We start from the raw sequence: 24,927 nt of genomic DNA on the forward strand, positions 1-24,927 counted from the left end.
GTTTTTTTTTAACCAAAATTAGGAGTGGCATGAAAAGGATTGGAAAATATAACGGAAGCTCTGAGGGCCCCTTCACACGGAGTTACGCTCCGTGTATTCTGTACACTTTACACGTCTAAAAATACACGTGTAAAATGTAGTTAGCCATTGAGTTCAATGGCATGTTTGTATAACTCGCGTCTTTTTGCGCATGCGCAAAAAGATGTGCGTTATACGACCATGCCATTGAACTCAATGGCTAACTACATTTTACACGTGTATTTTTGCACGTGTAAAATGTACAGAATACACGGAGTGCAACTCCGTGTGAAGGGGCCCTTAGATGTTTTCCTTCTGTTTAATCCTGACTTTGGCTCATAAAAATGCAGCAAAATCTGCAACAAAACGCGCTGTGATTCTGCAATGTGGCGCTGTAGGAACATGGTAATGTGGTTCTCCAGGACCTGAAGGTAATGCTCACTAATGGCCCAATCTGATCAGCTGTTTCAGCTGCCTGAAGCTGTATATGAGGTGTATGGCTGGAGGCAGCTCGGCTCTCATTCAAGTGAACGGGAGTTCTCCATTGCCACCATTGGGTCATTCCATAGCAAATGATCCTAATATGAATTTTTTTTTTTTTTTACTTGACATTTTTAGACTTTTTTTTTATTTTTATATTTTATTTTACACAACTTAATTATAAATTAAAAGTTTTGAATTTTTTTTCTTCATCCGTTAATTTTTTAGACTTCTAAAGTTTTGAAAGTGCAAATTTTGGCCTGGTATGGTTTTTACATTTTTTTTTATCATATCTCAGGCTAGAATTAAGATGGAGGTGGGAGAGGCATTATTTTTCTCAGAACGGTACTGACTTTCATTTGATATGTCACAAGACGAGGTTTCTTTATATTTTGTTTTGGAGAAATCAAAACTTTTTTTTTTTTTTTTTTTTTTTTTTAAAGCCTTGAATCATCTGATTTTGTGTTTGTGTGGCTGCTTCCTTTTTTCTTTTCAAACTACAACTTGCTGAATTCAACATTTATAGGCAACAATAAAGAAACATAAAAAATAAATCCCGTAAGTGCCAGAATAAATCCATCTTATCAGAACACAACTTGTTCAGCATTGTCAACCTGACTGCGTTGAACAAACCAAAAGAAAAAAGCTGCTCATATCCTCAAGTGGGATTTTCTAAATAGTCTCATCCTAATTATATGTTAACAAGATTAAAAGAACCAATATTTTTAGCACATGTTTTTTTCAAGTAACAATTTTTTTTTTTTTTTTTTTATTAGATCACTAAACATCGTACACATCAGGGAGAGTGTTTGCCTACATAGGCAGTACAGAGACTTACAAGTCATTCCTGCTCCGCTAGGGATTCTGGGTAAAAAATATGCAAATCTATTCTCCAGGATGGAATTAGGAGAGCAGTGCACTCTGTACGCCACCCTATAGAGGGCAGCATCCTTAACATCATGAACGACACACATGATCCACATTATGATTAAAAAGACTTCATAACTGAGTCGTTCATGATGTTAAGGATGCTGCCCTCTATAGGGTGGTGTACAGAGTGCACTGCTCTCCTAATTACATCCTGGAGAATAGATTTGCATATTTTTTTATCACTAAACATGTAATTTATTAAGAATAGTTCAGTAGTTATATCTTCATTCTATAAAATATGAACTAATCAAACACTTAACAGGATGTTATTACACTACTGGCCTTTTATCATCAATGTGTCCCTTCTAGTGAGTGACATGTGATCTTGTCCATAAGCGCTTACTAGCAATGTGTCAGAGTATGTCTGGCCTGTCATGGTGTTTGGCTCCACCTGAGTTAAAGAGATTCAATTATAATTAAACTTTTTTTTTTTCCTCCTTAACACGTAGGAATAGCTTTAAGAAAGCCTATTCTTCTCCTAGTGTTTCTACAGATGAGATCCGCAGTTCTTGTTCAGACTAAAAATATCCTTTATTTCTTCACATTAAAAATATGGTACAGGAATCATGGACAATTAAGTGAAAAAGCAGGAAAAACATAGACGTGGTTTAAAAAAAACGCTAGTTGTTACATATCTGGCTGACGTGTTTCAAGACACTAGGTCTCTTAATCATAGTCTATTGGTTGCTCTGCTCTATTCTTCTCCTACCATCGATGTCTTCTCCGTGCCGCCGTTCAGTAGAAATCTTCTTCTGTATGCAAATGAGTTCTCTTGCAGCACTGAGAGCAGGCCACAGCGCTCAAACAGCATTGGGGGCATCCCCAATGCTGCGAGAGAATTCTCCAGCACCGCCTCCATCTTCGCCTGGAATGGCCTCTTCCGGCGCTGGTTTCAGACTTCTGGGCATGCGCAGTCGGCTCTGCCGTTGGGCCTCAGGCAGAACAGACCGCGCATGCTAGCGGACATTTTCTTACGGCCGATTACCCCAGCTTACTGTGTAATCGCCACATGAAAACGGCCGCTTACACCAGTTTACTGTGTAACTGGCCACAGTAAAATTGGCGCAGGCATCTGCAGTCGGCTCAGCCCAAGGCCTGACAGCAGAGCTGACTGCGCATGCGCAGAAGTTTGAAGCCAGTGCCGGAAGAAGGGAGAAAAAATGTCATTTTTTTAAAGGGGCTCTCACTGGGAAAAGTCATTTTTATCTAAACACATGCTTGCATAGGCTTTAGAAATGCTACTTCACACCTACCTTTAGTATGTAAATTGCCTCAGTGGTTTCTGAATAAGTCCATTTTTATTCATATAGCATCTCCCGTAAAGTAGTGCAAAAAATATTTAAAAAAAAAAAAAAAAGTTCTAAATCGCTCCTTTCCCTAGAATACATACAAAAGTAGAAAATAACTGTGAAACACAAACACATTAGGTATCCCTGTGTCTGACAGTGCCTGGTCTGCTGCATATAGCGGATCTGCAGTGCTCCTGTTCCATCGGGAAGGGGTTAATAGGAGCACTGCTGATACCCTATATTTAGCCAGGCTGAATTCCAAGTGGGGGAAGAATAAACAGTCCTTAAGCTCAGGGAAGGAGCAGACAGACAACCAAAACACCCCCTCCCCTTTCCCAGCAACGACTGCACCCAAAAACTCCAACCATTTTAATTTTTGAAATTTTCCAGTAGCTGCTGCATTTCCCCCCTCGGCTTATACTCGAGTCAATAAGTTTTCTACGGTTTTTTTTTTGGTAAAATTAGGGGCCTTGGCTTATATTCGGGTGGGTTGGCTTATACTCGAGTATATACGGTAACTTATTTTAGGGTCTGTTAATGTAAAGTTTTGGTATAGGGTTTGATATGTGTAAGATTGTTCCACCCCAGGGATATAATGCAGTATACATCCAATGTTCACCGCCATAACTGACCAATGGTGATATAGAAAAGGGTTTGTATATTACTGTACTAGCTGTTACCCGTGACTTCGTCTGCGGTGATTGTAGCAGTGGGTATATACAGGCGCGGGTAAGGTCTTAGTACTGTGTATAAGGTATGGGATATGAAATGTAACTTTGTATCTTATTTTTTCTGTAATTCAGAGAATACGTGAGACTTTTGTGTTGAAGTTAATTTGTATTTGAGCTGCTATACGGTGTTGTGAGAAACTTTACATAGTGACTTTGGGACAGAAGTATTTGAAGTTAACCCTTTCCCACCGATGGCATTTTTTTGATTTTCGTTTTTGACTCCCCTCCTTTTAAACCCCATAACTTTTTTATTTCTCCGCTCACAGTGCCATATGAGGTCTTAATTTTTCCTGGGACAAATTTTTCTTCATGATGCCACCATTGTTTATTCTATATAATGTACTGGGAAGCAGGGGAAAAATTCAGAATGGGGTGGATTTGAAGAAAAAATGCATTTCTGCGACTTTCTTACGGGCTTTGGTTTTACGGCGTTCACTGTGCAACCAAAATGAGATGTGCCCTGTATTCTGTGTTTCGTTACGATTCCGGGGATACCAAATTTATATGGTTTTATTTACATTTTGAGCCCTTAAAAAAATCCAAAACTGTGTTAAAATTATTTTTTGAAAAGTCGCCATATTCTGACAGCCGTAACTTTTTTTTATACGTCCGTGTACAGGGATGTATATGGCGTCTTTTTTTGCGGGACCGGGTGTACTTTGTAGTTCTACCATTTTCGGGAAATGTTATTGCTATGATCACTTTTTATTCAATTTTTTATCAGAATCAAAACAGTGAAAAAATGGCGGTTTGGCACTTTTGACCATTTTTCCCGCTACGGCGTTTACCGAACAGGAAAAATATTTGTATAGCTTTGTAGAGCGGGCGATTTCGGACGCGCGGATACCTAACATGTATGTGTTTCACAGTATTTAACTACTTTTATATGTGTTCTAGGGAAAGGGGGGTGATTTTAATTTTTAATCCTTTTTATTTTATTCGTTTATATTTTTTTTACTTTTTGTAAACTTTTTTTTTTGCATTTATTAGACCGCCTAGGGGTATTGACATGGGTGGGCGGTGTCGCGGAGTGTCAGAGCGGTGGGGGTCGGCAAACATGGCTGCTCTGGAGCGTTAAAGAGCGCCTCCTGGAGTAGCGTTAAGGTGAGGGGCAAAGTGGTAAAGTATATGTATATGAGATTGTGTGGGGTTAGGGGCGAGGCTGCAGAGGGTAATATGAATTTTGGGGCTTGCTATGGTCCAAAGTGTGTGAGATTGCAGAGATGGTGGTGTGAGTTTGGGTTTTGTGGGGGTCCTGGCACAAACGTATGTGCGCTATTGTGACGAAAAGTAGCCTATTGCGCAATCGGGTGTATTAACGGTTTGTGGAAACTTTCAGCCAAATCGGTCGAGCGGGTTTTGCGTGATTGAGGAACAAACATCCGAACATCCAAACTCACAAACCCACAAACTTTCACATTTATAATATTAATAGGATACTTCACCAGTCCTCTCAGATCTCAGATATTATATAAAATAAGATAACAAGTCTCTGAGATTCTACGACTTGTGGTAGAAGCGGCCAGGCAGCTATATACAACTAACAGACTGATTCCTCAGGATGTATTCTCTAATATTCCCCAATTCTCTGCTGACACATTTTGGTGGCTTTAGTTATTACTAATTGTTTTAATAAGGGCTGTGTGATGAGGCAGAGAATCATGTCACTTATCTGGATTTACTGCCAGTTTCGATGAATTGCCCAGGCCTAGTTTTAATATTTAATTTAATGACCTCCCCAACCAGTAGAGCCAGGGCTCTCTTGTATCTTGCTGGGGGGTGAAGTTTTACACTGAGTGAGATTTACTAATCCTGTCTGATTTGTCCTGTGTAAACTGAGATGAGACGGTGTAAAGATGTTCTGGATTTATTACTATGGCTTAGGTCGTCCAATAAGTCTGATATGTCCTCATCTACATGTAATGTCTCCTCATCTCCAATAATCTTTTGTTTACATGGAATATTCTGTATTTATTACATTGTCTCCTCTTCTCTCCATTCAGGTTCCTACAATATAGAATCCTCTCAGTATCTTCTATATAAGAGAATATTCCTGGTTGATCCATCAAGGTTGGAAAGAGACAGGAACAAGATGGCGGAAAGTCTATTAAATCTCACCCTAGAGATCATCTACCAGCTTACTGGAGAGGTGAGAGATTCTGATGATGTCATCATTACATCATTCTTATCTATAGTAATAAACACGAATGGGTACACTTTAACTATAACTCAGAACTGGCAAAAATTGTGAATATGAAACTCAACTTTTATTAGTAATATTAAAAACTTTGACATATATATATAGTGATGAGATGTCCACTCCCATATTAATGAGACCCCAGTTTATAGTGTTGAAGATGTATTACACCTTGCTGAGGAAATAAGGAGTTAACTAAAAAACACCCTTCCAGATATAATTCACCGGATGGGAACAACTGAGAAAAACACTCTGATAAAAATATTGTGTATCAGCGTGATTTGAATGTCAGTGCTTAAATAGAATGAGAGGGATAATACCCTCACATCTGATTCTTCCGTAATGAAATCAGCGTTAGTAGCCCTAAAGATGGAGTCTAGGACCACTCCCTCACAGAGGAGCCAAAATATTGATACATGTTTAAAGTGATCTAAAATCACAATATATGACTCCCAGTTCTGACTGAGTTAACTCTTAGTGAGTGCTGTTGTCCACCTATTCTCAGTCTGAACACTAAATAGTAAGTAACCGAGACAATTTCTCTGATGTATTTCCTAAAGCACCTATCATTCATTCACTCACTCGTAAAGCTAATACACAGCTCTGGGGTTAAATAAGGAAACCTTGATTTCGAGTCCCTATTTCAAAATAGCATTCGGCATAGTACCCTATATAACCCCACTATAAACTGGGGTCTCATTAATATGGGAGTGGACATCTCATCACTATATATATGTCAAAGTTTTTACTATTACTAGTAAAGGTTGAGTTTTATATTCACAATTTTTGCCAGTTCTGAGTTATCTATAGTAATAACAGATGATAGGACTGGAGAGGTGATGGACTCTGGACATGTATGTAGTGATATTTATTGTCTCCCCATAACCAGGATTACACAGTAGAGGAGGAGAAGACGCCCTCTAGTGGGCGCTGTCAGACTCCTTTGTATGAAGGATATGGAGTAACCCGGAGCCAAATGCTGGGTCCTCCACCTCACCCCCTGATAAAGGAGAAGATCAATGGACGGAAGATCCTAGAAATCGCCAACAAGATGCTGGAGCTGCTGACTGAAGAGGTGACACTGCTGGGAATGCTGGGACATTATACAGTAACTGGAGGGGTCGGGGTGTGACTGTATCATTGTGTTGTCAGGTTCCTATAAGGTGTCAGGATGTCGCTGTCTATTTCTCCATGGAGGAGTGGGAGTATTTAGAAGGACACAAGGATCTGTACAAGGAGGTGATGATGGAGGACCAGCAGCCCCTCACATCAGCAGGTAATAGACATGACTATATACACATGGACTTCCATTATTTGTATGTACAGAATGAATTCAGTCCCTGTCTGTGTTTCCTACAGGTAGATCCAGTAAGAGGACAACACCGGAGAGATGTCCCAGTCCTCTTCTTCCACAGGATGATCAGGTAGATGGAGATATTCCCTATGATGTGTAGACGGGCTGTGAAGTCTTTGGCCTGTATCTACTAATAGTTTGGCAGTGTAAATGGACTGAAGGTGTCTCAGACTTATAGATGTGTCATTTGTCTGAGCTGATTTGGTAGTACCAAAGTTCTGTTAGTATTCTGCACCTTCTCTCTGTACAGCAGTATCATGGGTGTCCTGAAGTTGCCCAATACCCCCCCCCCCCCCCCCCTCCTTACTTTATGATAAAGGAGTTGTCCAGGAATTGGAGCAACTCATGTGAAGGCTGGGGGAGGGGTGAAATAAAAACTAAAGCATACTCGCCTGTTCCCAATTCTCCCTCTTCCACCACTGGTGTGTGTTTGGTCTTGTGTATTGAGCCCCATCCCGTCCCCATGCAGAGGTTTTCCTTCGCGCACCTCCAGTCATTCCAGTTCTTCGCTCTACAACCACTGCGATTAGCACACTGACAGCACTGAAATCTGAGCTAGGCACATAGTGATTTGCCAGGAGTTATAAACCAAGGTCTCTCAGGTCAAGGATTCATGACGAACAGGAGACATCACGCAATTATCACAAACCACTTCCAATTTTTGAGGCTTCATGTAGCTGAAGAACTTTGCTTTCTATCTGTCTTTTATGCCCACATGGCACAAGTTGGAGCTTGGAAACGTCATTACTTGCAGATCTTGGCATAGCAAACTTTCCTCGACTTGTAGAACCTATGGCTGCTTCTTGGTTTTGTAACTTCAGTGTTTAGGAAAGTAAACGAGATGTCAGGCATTCTCTGAACCCTGTGGCTGCACGTTACTGTAACTTCTGTACATCACGAACCAGATGTTACAGAGCATGTGCAGTACCTTTTTTGGACCTGCACTATGAAACTCCCTCCAAAAGGTTCTATATAACGAAGAAAACGCCAGACTCTGTCCTTGTGTGCCATTGCGGAGACTACTATAAAGAAGGTACGTACTCTTATTTATGTTTTAGAAAAGTCCTTAATACATTTGGATGGGTAAGTGTATACACTGCAGCAGGAGGGTCTGTTTCCTAAAGTACTTGCCAATCCCCCAAACGTTTAACAGTGCTTGCAGGGGGTATAAATCTTCTATTTCAGCCTGCTCTCTTGAAGTCTTGGTTAGCAAAAGTAGAACGTGGTTGGCCATGTGACCAAGAGATGGAGCATCAGCAGAACAGGCTAATATAGACTACTGGTCAGAATGGGCGTGACAGGGGGATCGCCATCTATTACAGATTTGACCTGTCCAGTATATACACTGTCAAAGTTTGTTCTCCCTGTTTAACCCCATTAACTTAGTAAAAGTTTCTACCTTGTGCTTTATGACTGGTGTCCTTTACCAAATGTTTTCCCTCTTAGGAGGCGAAGGTACTGACTGTGAAGACAAGAAAAAGGAAACTGGTTGGAAAGGAGAACTTCCCTGATGGTCCTAGGAAAAGTAAAAAGCGAGCCAAAAATCCCGTTCTTTACTACACCGACCATGGTTATTGTCAGAAACCAGATGACACCACTGAAGCCTCTACTGCCACTGCCATTGTGGAGCATGTCATCCAGACAGATGATCTCAAAACACATGGCTATAGACAAGACAACTCCTTTGAACCTTCTCAAAGGGTGGACTGTATTACATCAGAGGTGAATGTGGACAGTCTTCTGAAGGCCACTTTTAAATTACTATCTAGGGAAGAAAACTTAGCTGGATGGTTGTCTACCCCCCAGCTTGATATGTGGTCAGTTGCAAAGAAAACTGACCCCATAGCTGTTTCCACTACTTCCCCCATCAGGCGACCAACACCATTCATTGTTAACTGCAGATGTGGTGCTGAAGAAAGGCTCTACCGTCTGGAAATGGAAATGCAGGATCTTCACTCCAATTTGCTCCATTTTGTTGGCAACCTCATAGCAGACGCAGTTAAAACAGTATTTTTCAGCGTGAATAAAGTGTTAGAAGATACTATAAAGCAAGTCTTTGCAAAAGTCAACCAGGTCGTGGAAAATGGTGTCTATAAAGGGACCTCTCCCGTGAACAAAACATTTGAAGAAGGGGTAAAGCGAGCACTTTCAAGAGTCAAACAGGCTCTAGAAAATGGTGACGACAAAGCTCTTTCCTCTGATCAGATGGCTTCATACGACGTCAACCATGCTTCTTCCGTGTCTCCATTGTCCACTACAGATGATGGTGAACAAGTGCCCAACTTCAGCCATGGGCAACATGAAGGCACGACCACCTACATCAACAACAAACTAGCATTACCACCAGCCCTAGTACCATCACTATGTCAATCACCAAAAACTGCAATACCATCAGCCCCAGCCCCCTCACTATATACAAGGCCAACAGCACTACCACCACCCCCACCACTTGTACCTTTGGCATGTCCGGCATCCCCAACCGTTCAATCGACAGCGGTGGAACCAACAACAACTGTTCAACCAACGCCTTCACCACCACTGATGTATGAATACAGTTACTTCAGATGTAAACGGTGCCAAGGTCCTCCTTACTGTGACACCCATTTTGGAATTTAAACTTTCTGTTGTGGGCTCCACAAGACTTGACTTTTTACAAACTACTGCACATGTGAAGCCGCACTCGCATTGTTACTCTTTCAAGAACTAGTCCCCTTTGACTCGTACGAGAAACAGACAAACTTAATTACGACGTGTTAAGGGGAAAACTGGGCATTGCCAGTGAGTTTACACAACTTTGATAGAGAAATCCAAAATTGATTTGTTACCAATGAAGTGGGCAGAAAAAATGACATGCTAAATGTTCTGCAAATGCCCAGAGGAATCCCATGGTAAAAAATTTCTCCCGGGCCCACCAGGCATTTCTCATACTCATGAGCAATCCTTTGCATAGATCATCAATATCTGCTCAGGTGGGGAGAGTGGTCTATCTTCTGCACAATACATGTTACAGGGAAAAAATGTTTTTATTTTTGATAATGTTAATTTTATTCTTTACAAAAAATTTTTATAGTTGAATAAATTTGTTCATTGAAATAAAGATCTTGTTCTGTGTTTGTCCATAATAAAACAGGTGAAAAAATTGCCGCCTCTGACTCAGGCTCTGAAATCAGTCACTAGTGGTTTCGTAAATTAGAGGATTCTTGCAGTTTCTGCTCGACCATGGTTGTCAAACATTTATGGAGGATTTGGACCAGGAGCTGAAGTCAGGCTAAGGCTGCATTCACACGGAGTAACGCCGGCCGTAATTTGAGCTTATTTTTTTACAGGCGTAGAAATCTGAGGGTCACGTTTACGTGGCGTTTTTTTACTATGAGTGTATGTGGCATTTAATTTTCTCGCGTACACGCTCCGTTAAAAACCGCAGAGCGTTTACGCAAGCAAAAAACACCGCGTATACACTCATAGTAAAAAAAAAAAAAAAAAAAAACGCTGCATAAACACGACCCTTGGATTTCTACGCCTGTAAAAATAAGCTCAAATTACGGCTGGCATTACTCCGTGTGAATGCAGCCTAAGGGTGGGTTCACAACTGTACCTGGTCTCTGCAGGTTTCTGTCTCCTGCCCTGAGAAACTGGACAGGGGACGGAGATCTGGTGGTCAGTTTTCAAACCTGTTCACTTGAATGGGTTTGCAAAGTGACCACCCATGTGTCTTGATTGTTTTGTTTTTTTCAGGACTTTGCGTCTGGAGGGGGGGGGGACACCAAGGTTTTGCTGCGGAGAGGCTGAAGACTCACATGCGTGGTCACTTTGCAAACCCATTCAAGTGAATGGGTTTGAAAACTGACTCCCAGGTTTCCATCCCCTGACCAGTTTCTCGGTGCAGAAGATGGAAACCTGGCAGACTAGCTAAAGTGGAGCCCGGACGCAGATGTGAACTTGTCCTAAATTAAAATAAAGGAGCCAAGTTGGTGCTTTAACCTACTGACTCCACAAATAAACTCTCTGATTTGGTGGTGTGACCTACCAGCTTCACAGCCCTGGTAGCAACCTACATGACCAGTCACTAGCGATTAGCAAAAATTAGCCAGGTGGAGATGGAGGCTAAAGCTGACCATAGACATTACATGTTGTCTGGATCTTCTCACAATCTTCTGGCTATGGAGACTGCTGGTTGGAATAAGGAACCATCAGGATGGATTTCTACCGCTGTGATCCTTTATTTCCCCTGAGACAAACAACCCCGGCTGTATCTGGTAGAATCTGATCTTGTCCACTGACACAATCTGAAGCAGGTCTAGCCATGCCGAGTATACATGTGTATGAGGTTCTTAAGGCTGTCAATTTTGTCATTTATGACCTCTTCTACTCATCCAGAACACATGTTCTTCATTCGTTTTCTGACGTTTACAATATTTGTTTCACAGATTTTCCATCAGGAAAAAGATCTGACCGATGTTATAGCAATAACAATTAAAGAAGAGCCCTATGTGAGTGGTGATGAGTGTCAGGAGGACATTCCTACAGATTATTTCCCAGGTGAGCAGAGAAGTGTATTGCAGAAGTAATCAAACGATTGCATGCACAAATTTCTTACGGGTCCAAAAGCATTAAAACTTAAACAGCTCTGCTTCTCCCTGCCATAAACATATCTACTCACAACACCAGGCTACATGAGTGAGAGTGTTCTCTCAGGGTCGACCTGTCGATGGAGATACACAATCCACCTAGAACTGCTTTTGCATTACTTTAGCCACTGCTCCCTACACCAGTTGAACCTCAAGAACTAGTACTTGAAGATGTAACCAAGAAAAACCAAGACTGCGTAAAACTGAAGGAATCCACGTTCCAGAATGGCAGTACTTTACTAATGGACAAAGGTTATTGGAAGGATATCCACAGAGGGCAGCTGTATTAAAATCAATTCCGGTTTGACTATATGCAGAATGTTTCTGGGCTGTCATAGTGCAGCCTTCAGCTATAGTTTACATGATATATCTCTATGGATATAGCCATATGTAATGTATATTACACCTGATGAGGGCACCGGCACAGACCTGAAACTGGTTACATGTACCCAATAGATCGTTGCGCTCCATGGATATCCTACACCCACTACTGGGCTATTGCCATCCTGGATGAAGATTCCTTCGTCTGAGTACATTTTAGATATTTTGTCTCTCCCCAAGGTTGTGAAAGATCTTTGAGGAGCTTTTAAACATTTTGTAAACTGAGGTTGATGTACTGATCTTCGTCATAATGGAAATACAACCTTCTGAGCTACACCACAGCACTGTTCTGTGTTTCCCATCACCTAGTTTAGCTCATCAGCCAGCTAAAAATGAAAATCTAATAAAAATAGAAAGATGTATTTGATAAGTTGGCCTTTCACGCTCTCCAAAGCCATGGCTTCCTAATACATGATCATACTGCTCCTCCTTCTATAGTAAAGTACATCTAGGTATTAGGGAGTGTGTGAGACGGACACCACCTAATAGCACTGACTCACAGGATCCGTTATGATCCTACACTGAGCATTTTACTAGATAAGAGTAGTGACCGGCACACCGCAACATGGACCGAAGAAGATGCTGGCCTCACCACACAAGTGGGAAACTGGAGAGGGGCAACATGGTGGCTCAGTGGTTAGCACTGTAGCATTGTAGTGCTGGAGTCCTGGGCTCGAATCCCGCCAGGAAAAACATCTGCAAGGAGTTTGTATGTTCTCCCCATGTTTGCATGGATTTCCTCCCATTCTACAAAGACATACTGATAGGAAGAAATTAAAAAAAAAAAAAAAAAGTGGGAAACTGGAGAACAGCCTGGTGGCCGAACATCACGATCTACTGGTCCAAGCTCTGATCTACTGTTAGATTGTTATCTGTTTTTCCACTGCTGTTTTACGCTAGGTTCACACTAACGTTCGGCTCTCCATCATTTTGTCCACATGGGTACCCAAAAGATGAGGGACCTGTCCGCTTAAAAAACAGTTACCCACCGACACCCCCTTGCAGGACATTTCTCTCTGCTGATTTTAGGTGTAATCTGACTCGGAGTATTCTACGGAGACTCCAACATGGTTCTGAGCGTAGCCTTAACCTAACCTTGCTTTTTTTTTTTTTTGTAAGTTTTTTATACAAAAGGTTATAAAATGTCAGTAAAATCTTTGAGGTTATGTTATTGATAAATAATATCCCTTTTCTTTTTGTTAGATGACTATACCAGAAGCTCAAAGAGACATCCAGTATCTTCATATGTTAAAGTCAAGGATCACTATATCATGCAAGATCCATATGACGAACATGTCATTACCCCAGATATACCCTCAGCCCTTCACAGCGAAGATCTATCATCTGATCCTATTAAACTCGTCTTATTTTCAGATTTATCACAGTCTGTGAAACAAAATAAAAGACAGAAAAGGAGAGAACATCACAGAGGCGAGAAACGATTTTCATGTTCAGAATGTGACAAAAGATTTACACAGAAAGCAGATCTTTCTAGGCATCAAAGAATCCACACAGGGGAGAAACCATTTGCATGTTCAGCCTGTGGGAAAAGTTTTACCCAGAAATCAGATCTGGCTAGACATCAGAGAATTCACACAGGAGAGAAGCCATTTGCATGCTCAGAATGTGGGAAATGTTTTATCCAGAAGTCGGATCTTCTTAAACATCAGAGAATTCACACAGGGTTGAAGCCATTTTCATGTCTAGAGTGTGGGAAGTGTTTTACCCAAAAACCATCTCTTGTTGAACATCAGAGAGCTCACACTGGGGAGAAACCATTTTCATGTTCAGAATGTGGGAAGTGTTTTACCGATAAATCGATTCTCGTAGCACATCAGAGGATACACACGGGGGAGAAGCCATTTGTTTGCTCAGAATGTGGGAATTGTTTTAACCAGAAATCTAGTCTTGTTGAACATCTAAGAACTCACACAAGGGTGAAGCCATTTTCATGTCCAGTTTGCGGGAAGTGTTGTTCTCAGAAATCAAATCTTATTAAACATCAAAAAACTCACACGGGGGAGAAACCATTTTCCTGTTCAGAATGCGACAAAGGATTTTATCAGAAATCAAATCTTATCAAACATCAGAGAATTCACACTGGGGAGAAGCCATTTTCTTGTACCGTATGTGGGAAGTGTTTTAACCAAAATGCCACTCTCGTTGCGCATCAAAGAACTCACACGGGGAAAACCTTTTCATGTCCAGAATGTGGGAAATATTTTACTCAGAAAAAACAACTTCTCCAGCATCAAAAAACTCACACCGGGGAGAAGCCATTTTCATGTTCTGAATGTGGCAAAAGTTTTTATCAGAAATCCGTTCTTGTTAGACATCAGCAAATTCACACAGGAGAGAAGCCCTTCTCATGTCCAGAATGTGGGAAATGTTTCTCAAGGAAAGAACATCTCGCTGAACATCACAACGTTCATAGAAGTCATGTACCGTATGAACTCCATGTGCCGTACGTGGAAAGTATTAGAACCAAAAGTCAACTCTAACTGGTCTATAAAGCCACGCCATACAAAGGGAAGGGAAAGCAGTGCGGTAACTGATGAAGAAATGCATACAATACCAATAACCCTAGGTTATACAAAAAGCAAACAAAAATAAATATATCAGTGCTAAACGTAGAATATTTCACTTTAATATATATATAATATTATTATATTATGTGCGGCTTGAAACCTGCCGACAGTCCTTAATAAATGTTTCCTTACGTCCTTGTGTTTGGTTCTTTCTTTATCCTGTAGTTGTTACAATATTGCCTCAGGTTGTATGGATTTAAGGAAGAAGAATTCTAAAAACTCGTATTAGGAGCTAATTGCTGTGTAATAATAGACTCCCAACTAACCAGCAACCCCACAGTTGTGTTACGGAGCACCAGTAGGGAGATAGAGGGACTCTCTTTTTCGGTCTAACCATGCTAGATTATACAGTCAGCACTGTCTACTGCTGGTATGACCCGGCCTTTACAGTCTCAGCCTGTTTGGTTTAGGCGCGGAGTGTCTGGACGACATTCTGCATGTGAAATGTCTGACCCGCAGCAGGAGAGTGTTCATACTGGGTGCTCCGTTTCTGTGGTAGTTTACATGTGTTTATCACGCGATGAGTTGCGTCGCTGGTCAGTGCTCTTGTGCAGGGGTCCCCAACTGCTGGTCTGCGGACCAGTACCAGGCCGCGGGGCATGTTGCACCGGTCTGCCTACCGGCAGCGAGGAGTCACTGACGCTTGGTTGTTGCTCATCGGGATACGGTGAGCTAAGTGCGGGGTTTAGCCGGGACCCACTGTATGTACGGGATTCTAGTACTATGCAGGGCATGCAGCGGGTCTTGGCTCCACCCCGCACTCTCCTACCAAAGTTTGAGCAACTACATTACACGTCACTTGTCCCTGTGACGTGTAATGTAGCTGTAGTGAAGTTAATAGCAGCATTAGGAGTGATATCTGTCATCAATTATCCATCTTCATAACAGTGTCTGTCATCAGTAGCCATCTTCATAACCTGCAGTGGCCGTCAGTTTGCACTTTCTCTTGTGTTTTCATATGTACATTATTCTAATCTACACCCCCATGCTTAACCACACCCTTCCACACCCCTTCCCGCCCCCACCGGGCCATAGAAAAATTGTCTTGCTGAAACTGGTCCTTGGTGGAAAAAAGGTTGGGGACCACTGCTCTAGTGTGTCTTTCCCTCTGAAGGAGTTAAGTCTTTTCAGACACATGTCAGAGTGTGAGCGCTCAAAACAGATCCCATTCACTTCAATGTGCGCTGGCTTACGGGCGCTACACATTAAAATCAATGGGAGGCTTTTTAACCCATTGATTTCAATGTGTAGCGCGCGTGAGTCGGCACACATGGAAGTGAATGGGATCTGTTTTGAGCGCTCACACTCTAACACATGTATACGTGTCTGAATGCGTGGCGCGTTACTCCGTGGGAACGGAGCTTCACTTTGATGTCAAATTTCATTCACATGGTGCAGTTTTGCACACATCCTTGTAAGGAATATAATAACAATGCCACATATCAAAATGTCAACAATAAAGGAATTAGCAATATACATATATACAATGGGATTACAATATCTTAACAATTGATTATTAGCAAAGTATGTTATATGCTATATATATGCATATAAAATGAGCATGCCTGGCTCAGTATGTTTGAGAGACATGGAGCTTTGGGCATTTTTGCATTTCGATTCGGAATCGAGGCTTTGTGAGAAGTGACGGCAATGAGTTTCATCGGGGAGCAAATCGAGTCCCTGGAACATATGTAAAGGACTGTAATGTATAGAGCTCAACTGATCCTGTCAAAACAATGGTCCTCACCCTACTGCAGTTTTCTTCCGTGTGATTGTCACTGCATCCCAGCTCCCATTGCTGGGTGTTCCCTGCCTGTCTAATAGTGCGTTCCCTGTTAAGTTTCCCAGCAGGTAAAGCGCTTTTCTTCACCGGTAGGTGCTTGAGTTACAAGGTATTTACTCTACTGTGTACTCTGCTTAGCTGTGTCCTGTCCTGCTTTTTTCCTTTCTTTGACACCAATCCTGACCTATTGCCTAAAATACTGCTTAGGGCTCGTTCACATCTGCGTTCATCGGTCCTTATTGCAGGTTTCCGTTTCCTGCATAAAACAGAGGCAGGAGACGGAAGCCTGCAGGAGACTTTCTCACCCATTCATTTGAATGGGTGAGAAAGCTGTCCAGCCGTGCGCGGCAGTGAGCGTTTTGCGCTCTCCGCCGCGAAACCAGGTTTTATAATCCGGACACAGAGTCGGACATGCAGTACTCTGTGTCCGGATAAAAAAATCCGGTTTCGCGGCGGAGAGCCAAAAACGTTCACCGCCGCGCACGGCCGGACCCGGTCTATGGTTTCCGTCTTCTGCCATGCAGAAGACGGAAACCATAGTACGGAGACATGAACGCAGGTGTGAACCCAGCGTCACAAACAGACTCTGCCTGCCCTGACTGTCTGTTCCTTCAGTGCCACGCACCAGTGCCTCGTGACCTGCCTGGGTCAGCCATTTCTGACACTATTTTTAGAGGTAACCATGTGTTGATTCCTTGAAGTAAATTCCAGATCCATGTATAGGGTTTTAAAGGGTGAAAAAAACAAGGAACCACTTTGACAAGTCTGGCAAGAGTAACCCAAAGTCAAATCAGTTTAGTGGCATATTGGGTTGACATTGGTTTCATAGCAGTTAGATCAGGCCGTAGACCTTGTTGACACCCCCAAGCTTGAGATGCAAGCTTACTAGTCTGGGAAGCTACTAGGCTCAATTACTTCTGAACATGGGCACTATTTCTGCCTGTCTGGATATCCTGGTTGCCCCTGCCCCATCTCAAGCTGCAGCTTCATTCTCTCATCTACAGCTACATACAAACAGGACCTTTGCCACCATGCTATGAAGGAGACCTCAAGACCTGCCATGGCTTCTTCAATCAGTGCACACTTCACATTCAACTTAAAGCCTACAAGTTTCCCATTGACCGTGCCAAGGTAGCCTTCATTGTATATCTAATCTCCACCAAAATACTGGTTTGGTCAAAGGCGATTGTTGATACTATTACGATCAATGATTGAAGTGGAATCCAGATAAGAATCCACACAGATGCTCTAACAACCTTTGTCTCTACTGTGGTAGAAAGGCCCACTACAGTGTCGAGGACTATTAGGAGAAACGACCCTGGGTGATATACACCTTACTAGGAATTTGACCATTCATGTAATATACCCACAATTCAATTTACTTATGTGTTGATAAAGAACTTATTCCAGAACGTGTACTGTACACCACTGTCACTATGGATCTGTTTGGAGCTCAGCATTCTGAATAGATGGTCTTCCATGCTCTCCATAAGACCATCAGTCTAATTCTCTTGGGTTTTCCTTGTCAATATAACACATCATGACTTCACGTCACGGCATTCACGTATCCACCCTGAAAGGAGTTTTTATAGAATATTCTCTTGAAAGTAACCATGTTATGTTCACTATTGCCAAAGTACTCTTGGACATCTGTTGTTTGATATGTGTCATGAACAAGTTGTCAGAGATTCCAGAGTGAAAATCAGTTGTCCAACTTGGGTATAGGGGTCAACGACTAAACAAACCATCCACCACCATCTTATAGAAAAGATGGCGCCATCTAGAATCATGATCGATAGCACCTTCACCAAATCATGTTTTATCCAGTAAATCAAATGTTTAGAGGATGAACCAATCTTAAAAATCTTAATTATTATTTTTTTTAATGATTGAGAGTCCCAATTCAATACTCTGGAGCCAAACATGAAATGTGATTGCTCAGTAAGCCACGTCTTGGCAAACAGCAGCGACACTGCAGGATGAATGAACCAAATATAGGAAGGACATTCATAAGTCCCAAGAAAAAGTGTTGATTGATGTTGTTACCGTGGAAGTGTTACCGTGTAATACTCTATGAAGTGTTTTACAACTCACCCATGGGATCAACGAGCCCTATTAATGATGGTGTAGAAACATCAGTCCTATACCTGGCTGTCGCTAGTTCTAAGTGAAGTCCGCTAGAGGCTAGACCATGACAAGTGGAAAGCTCGAAGAGGACAGTGATTTCACAATGGGCAAAAGCTTGTTTGATTTAGGCCTGGTTCACATCTGCCAGTGGGTTTCTGGTCGGGGACCCCTCTGAACGGAAACCTAGCCCACATTGAAAAAAAGTGGTTATTAGAGATGAGCGAACACTAAAATGTTCGAGGTTAGAGATGAGCGAACAGTGTTCTATCGAACTCATGTTCGATCGGATATTAGGCTGTTCGGCATGTTCGAATCGAATCGAACACCGCGTGGTAAAGTGCGCCATTACTCGATTCCCCTCCCACCTTCCCTGGCGCCTTTTTTGCTCCAATAACAGCGCAGGGTAGGTGGGACAGGAACTACGACACCGGTGACGTTGAGAAAAGTAGGCAAAACCCATTGGCTGCCGAAAACATGTGACCTCTAATTTAAAAGAACAGCGCCGCCCAGCTTCGCGTCATTCTGAGCTTGCAATTCACCGGGGACGGAGGTTTCCGTCCAGCTAGCTAGGGCTTAGATTCTGGGTAGGCAGGGACAGGCTAGGATAGGAAGGAGAAGACAACCACAACAGCTCTTGTAAGAGCTAAATTCCAGGGAGAAGCTTGTCAGTGTAACGTGGCACTGACGGGCTCAATCGCCGCAACCCAGCTTTCCCAGGATCCTGAATGGAATACACTGTCAGTGTATTCCCGTATACCCGATATATACCCCGATACCCGTTCCAACGGTGTGCCCCCCCACCTTCACCCCAGAAATACCCTGCAAGTCCCCTAGCAATAGGATTGGGGCTATATACACCCACTATTTTTACTACTGGTATACAGTGCCATTGTCTGACTGGGAATTCAAAGAATATATTGGGAATACAAATACCCTCATTTCTTGCTACTGCCATATAGTGCCAGTTTCTGACTGGTAATTCAAAGAATATATTGGGGTTACGTGCACCCACAATTTTTACTACTGGTATACAGTGCCATTGTCTGACTGGGAATTCAAAGAATATATTGGGAATACAAATACCCTCATTTCTTGCTACTGCCATATAGTGCCAGTTTCTGACTGGTAATTCAAAGAATATATTGGGGTTACGTGCACCCACAATTTTTACTACTGGTATACAGTGCCATTGTCTGACTGGGAATTCAAAGAATATATTGGGAATACAAATACCCTCATTTCTTGCTACTGCCATATAGTGCCAGTGTCTGACTGGGAATTCAAAGAATATATTGGGGTTACGTGCACCCACAATTTTTACTACTGGTATACAGTGCCAATTTCTAACTAGGAATTCAAAATGCGCAAGGCTCCCGGAAAGGGACGTGGACGAGGCCGTGGGCGAGGTCGGGGGAATGGTTCTGGGGAGCAAGGTAGCAGTGAAGCCACAGGGCGTCCCGTGCCTACTCCTGTGGGGCAGCAAGCATTGCGCCACTCCACAGTGCCAGGGTTGCTTGCCACATTAACTAAACTGCAGGGTACAAACCTTAGTAGGCCCGAGAACCAGGAACAGGTCTTGCAATGGCTGTCAGAGAACGCTTACAGCACATTGTCCAGCAGCCAGTCAGACTCTGCCTCCTCTCCTCCTATTACCCAACAGTCTTGTCTTCCTTCCTCCCAAAATTCCGAAGCTTTACAGAACAATAACCCAAACTGTCCCTGCTCCCCAGAGCTGTTCTCCGCTCCTTTCATTGTCCCTCAACCTGCCTCTCCACGTCACGATTCCACGAACCTAACAGAGGAGCATCTGTGTCCAGATGCTCAAACACTAGAGTCTCCTCCATCTCCGTTCGATTTGGTGGTGGATGACCAGCAACCCACCCTCATCGACGATGATGTGACGCAGTTGCCGTCAGGGCATCCAGTTGACCGGCGCATTGTGCGGGAGGAGGAGATGAGACAGGAGTTGGAAGAGGAAGTGGTGGATGATGAGGACACTGACCCGACCTGGACAGGGGGGATGTCAAGCGGGGAAAGTAGTGTGGATGTTGAGGCAGGTGCAGCACCAAAAAGGGTAGCTAGAGGCAGAGGCAGAGGTCAGCAGCTTAGGCGAAGCCAGGCCACACCCGGAATCTCCCAAGATGTTCCAGTTCGTACCCAGCCCCGAAAAACTCCCACCTCGAGGGCACGTTTCTCGAAGGTGTGGAGTTTTTTCAAGGAATGCGCCGAGGACAGATATAGTGTTGTCTGCACAATTTGCCTCTCGAAATTGATTAGGGGCTCTGAGAAGAGCAACCTGTCCACCACTTCAATGCGCCGTCATTTGGAATCCAAGCACTGGAATCAGTGGCAGGCAGCAACGGCAGGACAAAGGCCGCCTGCCGTTCACGCCACTGCCACTGCCTCTGCCACTGCCACTGCTGACTGTGCTGGCGATGCACTCCAGAGGACGAGCCAGGACACCACTTCATCTGCCTCCGCCACTTTGTTGACTTCTCCCTCATCCTCCCCTGGTCCTGTCTTATCTCCTTCTCCTGCACCATCAAAGACACCATCAGGCGTTTCTTTACAACAACCCACCATCTCTCAGACATTGGAGCGGCGGCAGAAATACACTGCTAACCACCCACACGCGCAAGCCTTGAACGCCAACATCGCTAAACTGCTGGCCCAGGAGATGTTGGCGTTCCGGCTTGTTGAAACTCCCGCCTTCCTGGACCTGATGGCAACTGCGGCACCTCGCTATGCCGTCCCTAGCCGTCACTACTTCTCCCGGTGTGCCGTCCCCGCCTTGCACCAGCACGTGTCACTCAACATCAGGCGGGCCCTTAGTTCCGCGCTTTGCACAAAGGTCCACTTGACCACCGACGCGTGGACAAGTGCATGCGGACAGGGACGCTACATTTCACTGACGGCACACTGGGTGAATGTAGTTGAGGCTGGGACTGCTTCCCAAACTGGCCCGGTGTACCTCGTCTCCCCGCCTAACATTCCTGGCAGGGACACGAGAAGAACACCCCCCTCCTCCTCCTCCTCTACCGCCTCCTCCTCCGCCACCGCCTCCTCCTCCGCCACCGCCTCCTCCTCCGCTGTTAGATTGACCCCAGCTACGAGTTGGAAACGTTGCAGCACTGGCGTTGGTAGACGTCAGCAGGCTGTGCTGAAGCTGATCAGCTTGGGGGACAGACAGCACACTGCCTCCGAGGTGAGGGATGCCCTCCTCGATGAGACGGCAATATGGTTTGAGCCGCTGCACCTGGGCCCAGGCATGGTCGTTTGTGATAACGGCCGGAACCTGGTAGCAGCTCTGGAGCTTGCCGGACTCCAACATGTTCCATGCCTGGCCCACGTCTTCAACCTAGTGGTGCAACGTTTCCTAAAGAGCTACCCCAATGTTCCAGAGCTACTGGTGAAAGTGCGGCGCATGTGCGCCCACTTTCGCAAGTCGACAGTAGCCGCTGCTAGCTTAAAATCTCTCCAGCAACGCCTGCATGTGCCACAACACCGGCTTTTGTGCGACGTCCCCACACGCTGGAACTCAACGTTTCAGATGTTGAATAGAGTGGTTGAGCAGCAGAGACCTTTGATGGAATACCAGCTACAAAACCCTAGGGTGCCACAAAGTCAGCTGCCTCAGTTTCACATCCATGAGTGGCCATGGATGAGAGACCTTTGTGACATCCTACGGGTCTTTGAGGAGTCCACAAGGATGGTGAGCTCTGAGGATGCGATGGTGAGCCTTACAATCCCGCTCTTGTGTGTTCTGAGAGAATCCCTGATTGACATCAGGGATAATTCAGATCACACAGAGGAGTTAGGGATAGCATCCGATCCGTCACAGCTGGAGAGTAGGTCCACACATCTGTCCGCTTCGCTGCGTTTAATGGAGGAGGAGGAGGAGGAGGAGGAGGAGGAAGAAGAGTTGTCCGATGATGTGATGGTGATACAGGAGGCTTCCGGGCAACTTCGAATCGTCCCATTGTTGCAGCGCGGATGGGTAGACATGGAGGATGAGGAGGAAATGGAGATTGAACTTTCCGGTGGGGCCAGAGGAGTCATGCCAACTAACACTGTGGCAGACATGGCTGAGTTCATGTTGGGGTGCTTTACAACCGACAAGCGTATTGTCAAAATCATGGAGGACAACCAGTACTGGATCTTTGCTATCCTTGACCCCCGGTATAAAAACAACATCTCATCTTTTATTCCGGTAGAGGGGAGGGCCAATCGCATCAATGCTTGCCACAGGCAATTGGTGCAGAATATGATGGAGATGTTTCCAGCATGTGACGTTGGCGGCAGGGAGGGCAGTTCCTCCAGTAGGCAACCAAGTTCTCACCGGTCCACACAAACGAGGGGCACACTGTCTAAGGTCTGGGACACCTTGATGGCACCCCCTCGCCAAAGTGCCGCCACGGAGGGTCCTAGTGTCACCAGGCGTGAGAAGTATAGGCGCATGTTGCGGGAATACCTTTCCGACCACAGCCCTGTCCTCTCCGACCCCTCTGCGCCCTACACGTATTGGGTGTCGAAGTTGGACCTGTGGCTTGAACTTGCCCTATATGCCTTGGAGGTGCTGTCCTGTCCTGCCGCCAGCGTCCTATCTGAGAGGGTGTTCAGTGCAGCCGGTGGCATCATCACTGACAAGCGCACCCGTCTGTCAGCTGAGAGTGCCGACCGGCTCACTTTGATAAAAATGAACCACCACTGGGTAGAGCCGTCATTTTTGTGCCCACCTGTGTAAAGCACCCCAACATGAAACTCCATGTCTGTACTCAACCTCTCCAATTCCTCCGCATCCTCATACTCATCCACCATAAGCGTTGCACAATTCTGCTAATACTAGGCTCCCTCCACCCTGATTTCCCCCAACTCTGCTGGTTAGAGGCTCCCTCCACCCTGATTTCCACCAACTCTGCTGGTTAGAGGCTCCCTCCACCATGAATTTGCCCAAACTGGGCTGTTTAGAGGCTCCCTCCACCATGAATTTGCCCAAACTGGGCTGTTTAGAGGCTCCCTCCACCATGAATTTGCCCAAACTGGGCTGGTTAGAGGCTCCCTCCACCATGAATTGGTCCAAACTGGGGTTTTTAGAGGCTCCCTCCACCATGAATTGGTCCAAACTTGGCTGTTTAGAGGCTCCCTCCACCATTAATTGGTCCAAACTGGGCTGGTTAGAGGCTCCCTCCACCATGAATTGGTCCAAACTGGGTTTTTTAGAGGCTCCCTCCACCATGAATTGGTCCAAACTGGGGTTTTTAGAGGCTCCCTCCACCATGAATTGGTCCAAACTGGGCTGTTTAGCGGCTCCCTCCACCATTAATTGGTCCAAACTGGGCTGGTTAGAGGCTCCCTCCACCATGAATTTGCCCAAACTGGGCTGTTTAGAGGCTCCCTCCACCATGAATTTGCCCAAACTGGGCTGGTTAGAGGCTCCCTCCACCATGAATTGGTCCAAACTGGGATTTTTAGAGGCTCCCTCCACCATGAATTGGTCCAAACTTGGCTGTTTAGAGGCTCCCTCCACCATTAATTTGTCCAAACTGGGCTGGTTAGAGGCTCCCTCCACCATGAATTGGTCCAAACTGGGTTTTTTAGAGGCTCCCTCCACCATGAATTGGTCCAAACTGGGGTTTTTAGAGGCTCCCTCCACCATGAATTGGTCCAAACTGGGCTGTTTAGCGGCTCCCTCCACCATTAATTGGTCCAAACTGGGCTGGTTAGAGGCTCCCTCCACCATGAATGTGCCCAAACTGGGCTGTTTAGAGGCTCCCTCCACCATGAATTTGCCCAAACTGGGCTGGTTAGAGGCTCCCTCCACCATGAATTGGTCCAAACTGGGGTTTTTAGAGGCTCCCTCCACCATGAATTGGTCCAAACTTGGCTGTTTAGAGGCTCCCTCCACCATTAATTGGTCCAAACTGGGCTGGTTAGAGGCTCCCTCCACCATGAATTTGCCCAAACTGGGCTGGTTAGAGGCTCCCTCCACCATGAATTGGTCCAAACTGGGGTTTTTAGAGGCTCCCTCCACCATGAATTGGTCCAAACTTGGCTGTTTAGAGGCTCCCTCCACCATTAATTGGTCCAAACTGGGCTGGTTAGAGGCTCCCTCCACCATGAATTGGTCCAAACTGGGTTTTTTAGAGGCTCCCTCCACCATGAATTTGCCCAAACTGGGCTGTTTAGAGGCTCCCTCCACCATGAATTGGTCCAAACTGGGCTGGTTAGAGGCTCCCTCCACCATGAATTTCCCAAAACTTGGCTGTTTAGAGGCTCCCTCCACCATTAATTGGTCCAAACTGGGCTGGTTAGAGGCTCCCTCCACCATGAATTTGCCCAAACTGGGCTGTTTAGAGGCTCCCTCCACCATGAATTGGTCCAAACTGGGTTTTTTAGAGGCTCCCTCCACCATGAATTGGTC

General features: G+C 44.6%; 2 protein-coding genes across 3 annotated transcripts in view; one reads left to right on the forward strand and one right to left on the reverse strand.

Annotated features, from left to right (window-relative positions):
• LOC142189760 (uncharacterized) overlaps positions 1 to 14,627 on the forward strand; it is a 207,115-nt gene extending 192,488 nt beyond the window's left edge. The window contains exons 2-7 of one of the 2 annotated variants that reach the window (XM_075262251.1): positions 5,452 to 5,597; positions 6,535 to 6,720; positions 6,798 to 6,921; positions 7,005 to 7,069; positions 11,427 to 11,538; positions 13,212 to 14,627. In XM_075262251.1, the coding sequence (XP_075118352.1) occupies positions 5,541 to 5,597; positions 6,535 to 6,720; positions 6,798 to 6,921; positions 7,005 to 7,069; positions 11,427 to 11,538; positions 13,212 to 14,509 (1,842 nt within the window). In that variant the 5' untranslated portion in view covers positions 5,452 to 5,540 and the 3' untranslated portion in view covers positions 14,510 to 14,627. The remainder of the gene's footprint in view (positions 1 to 5,451; positions 5,598 to 6,534; positions 6,721 to 6,797; positions 6,922 to 7,004; positions 7,070 to 11,426; positions 11,539 to 13,211) is intronic. The other variant, XM_075262250.1, reaches the window with a different exon arrangement.
• LOC142195595 (uncharacterized) overlaps positions 1 to 24,927 on the reverse strand; it is a 704,678-nt gene that overhangs the window by 609,551 nt on the left and 70,200 nt on the right. The window lies entirely within an intron of this gene.

This window comes from Leptodactylus fuscus, chromosome 1 (genome assembly GCF_031893055.1).
Source record: "Leptodactylus fuscus isolate aLepFus1 chromosome 1, aLepFus1.hap2, whole genome shotgun sequence".
NCBI lineage: Eukaryota > Metazoa > Chordata > Amphibia > Anura > Leptodactylidae > Leptodactylus > Leptodactylus fuscus.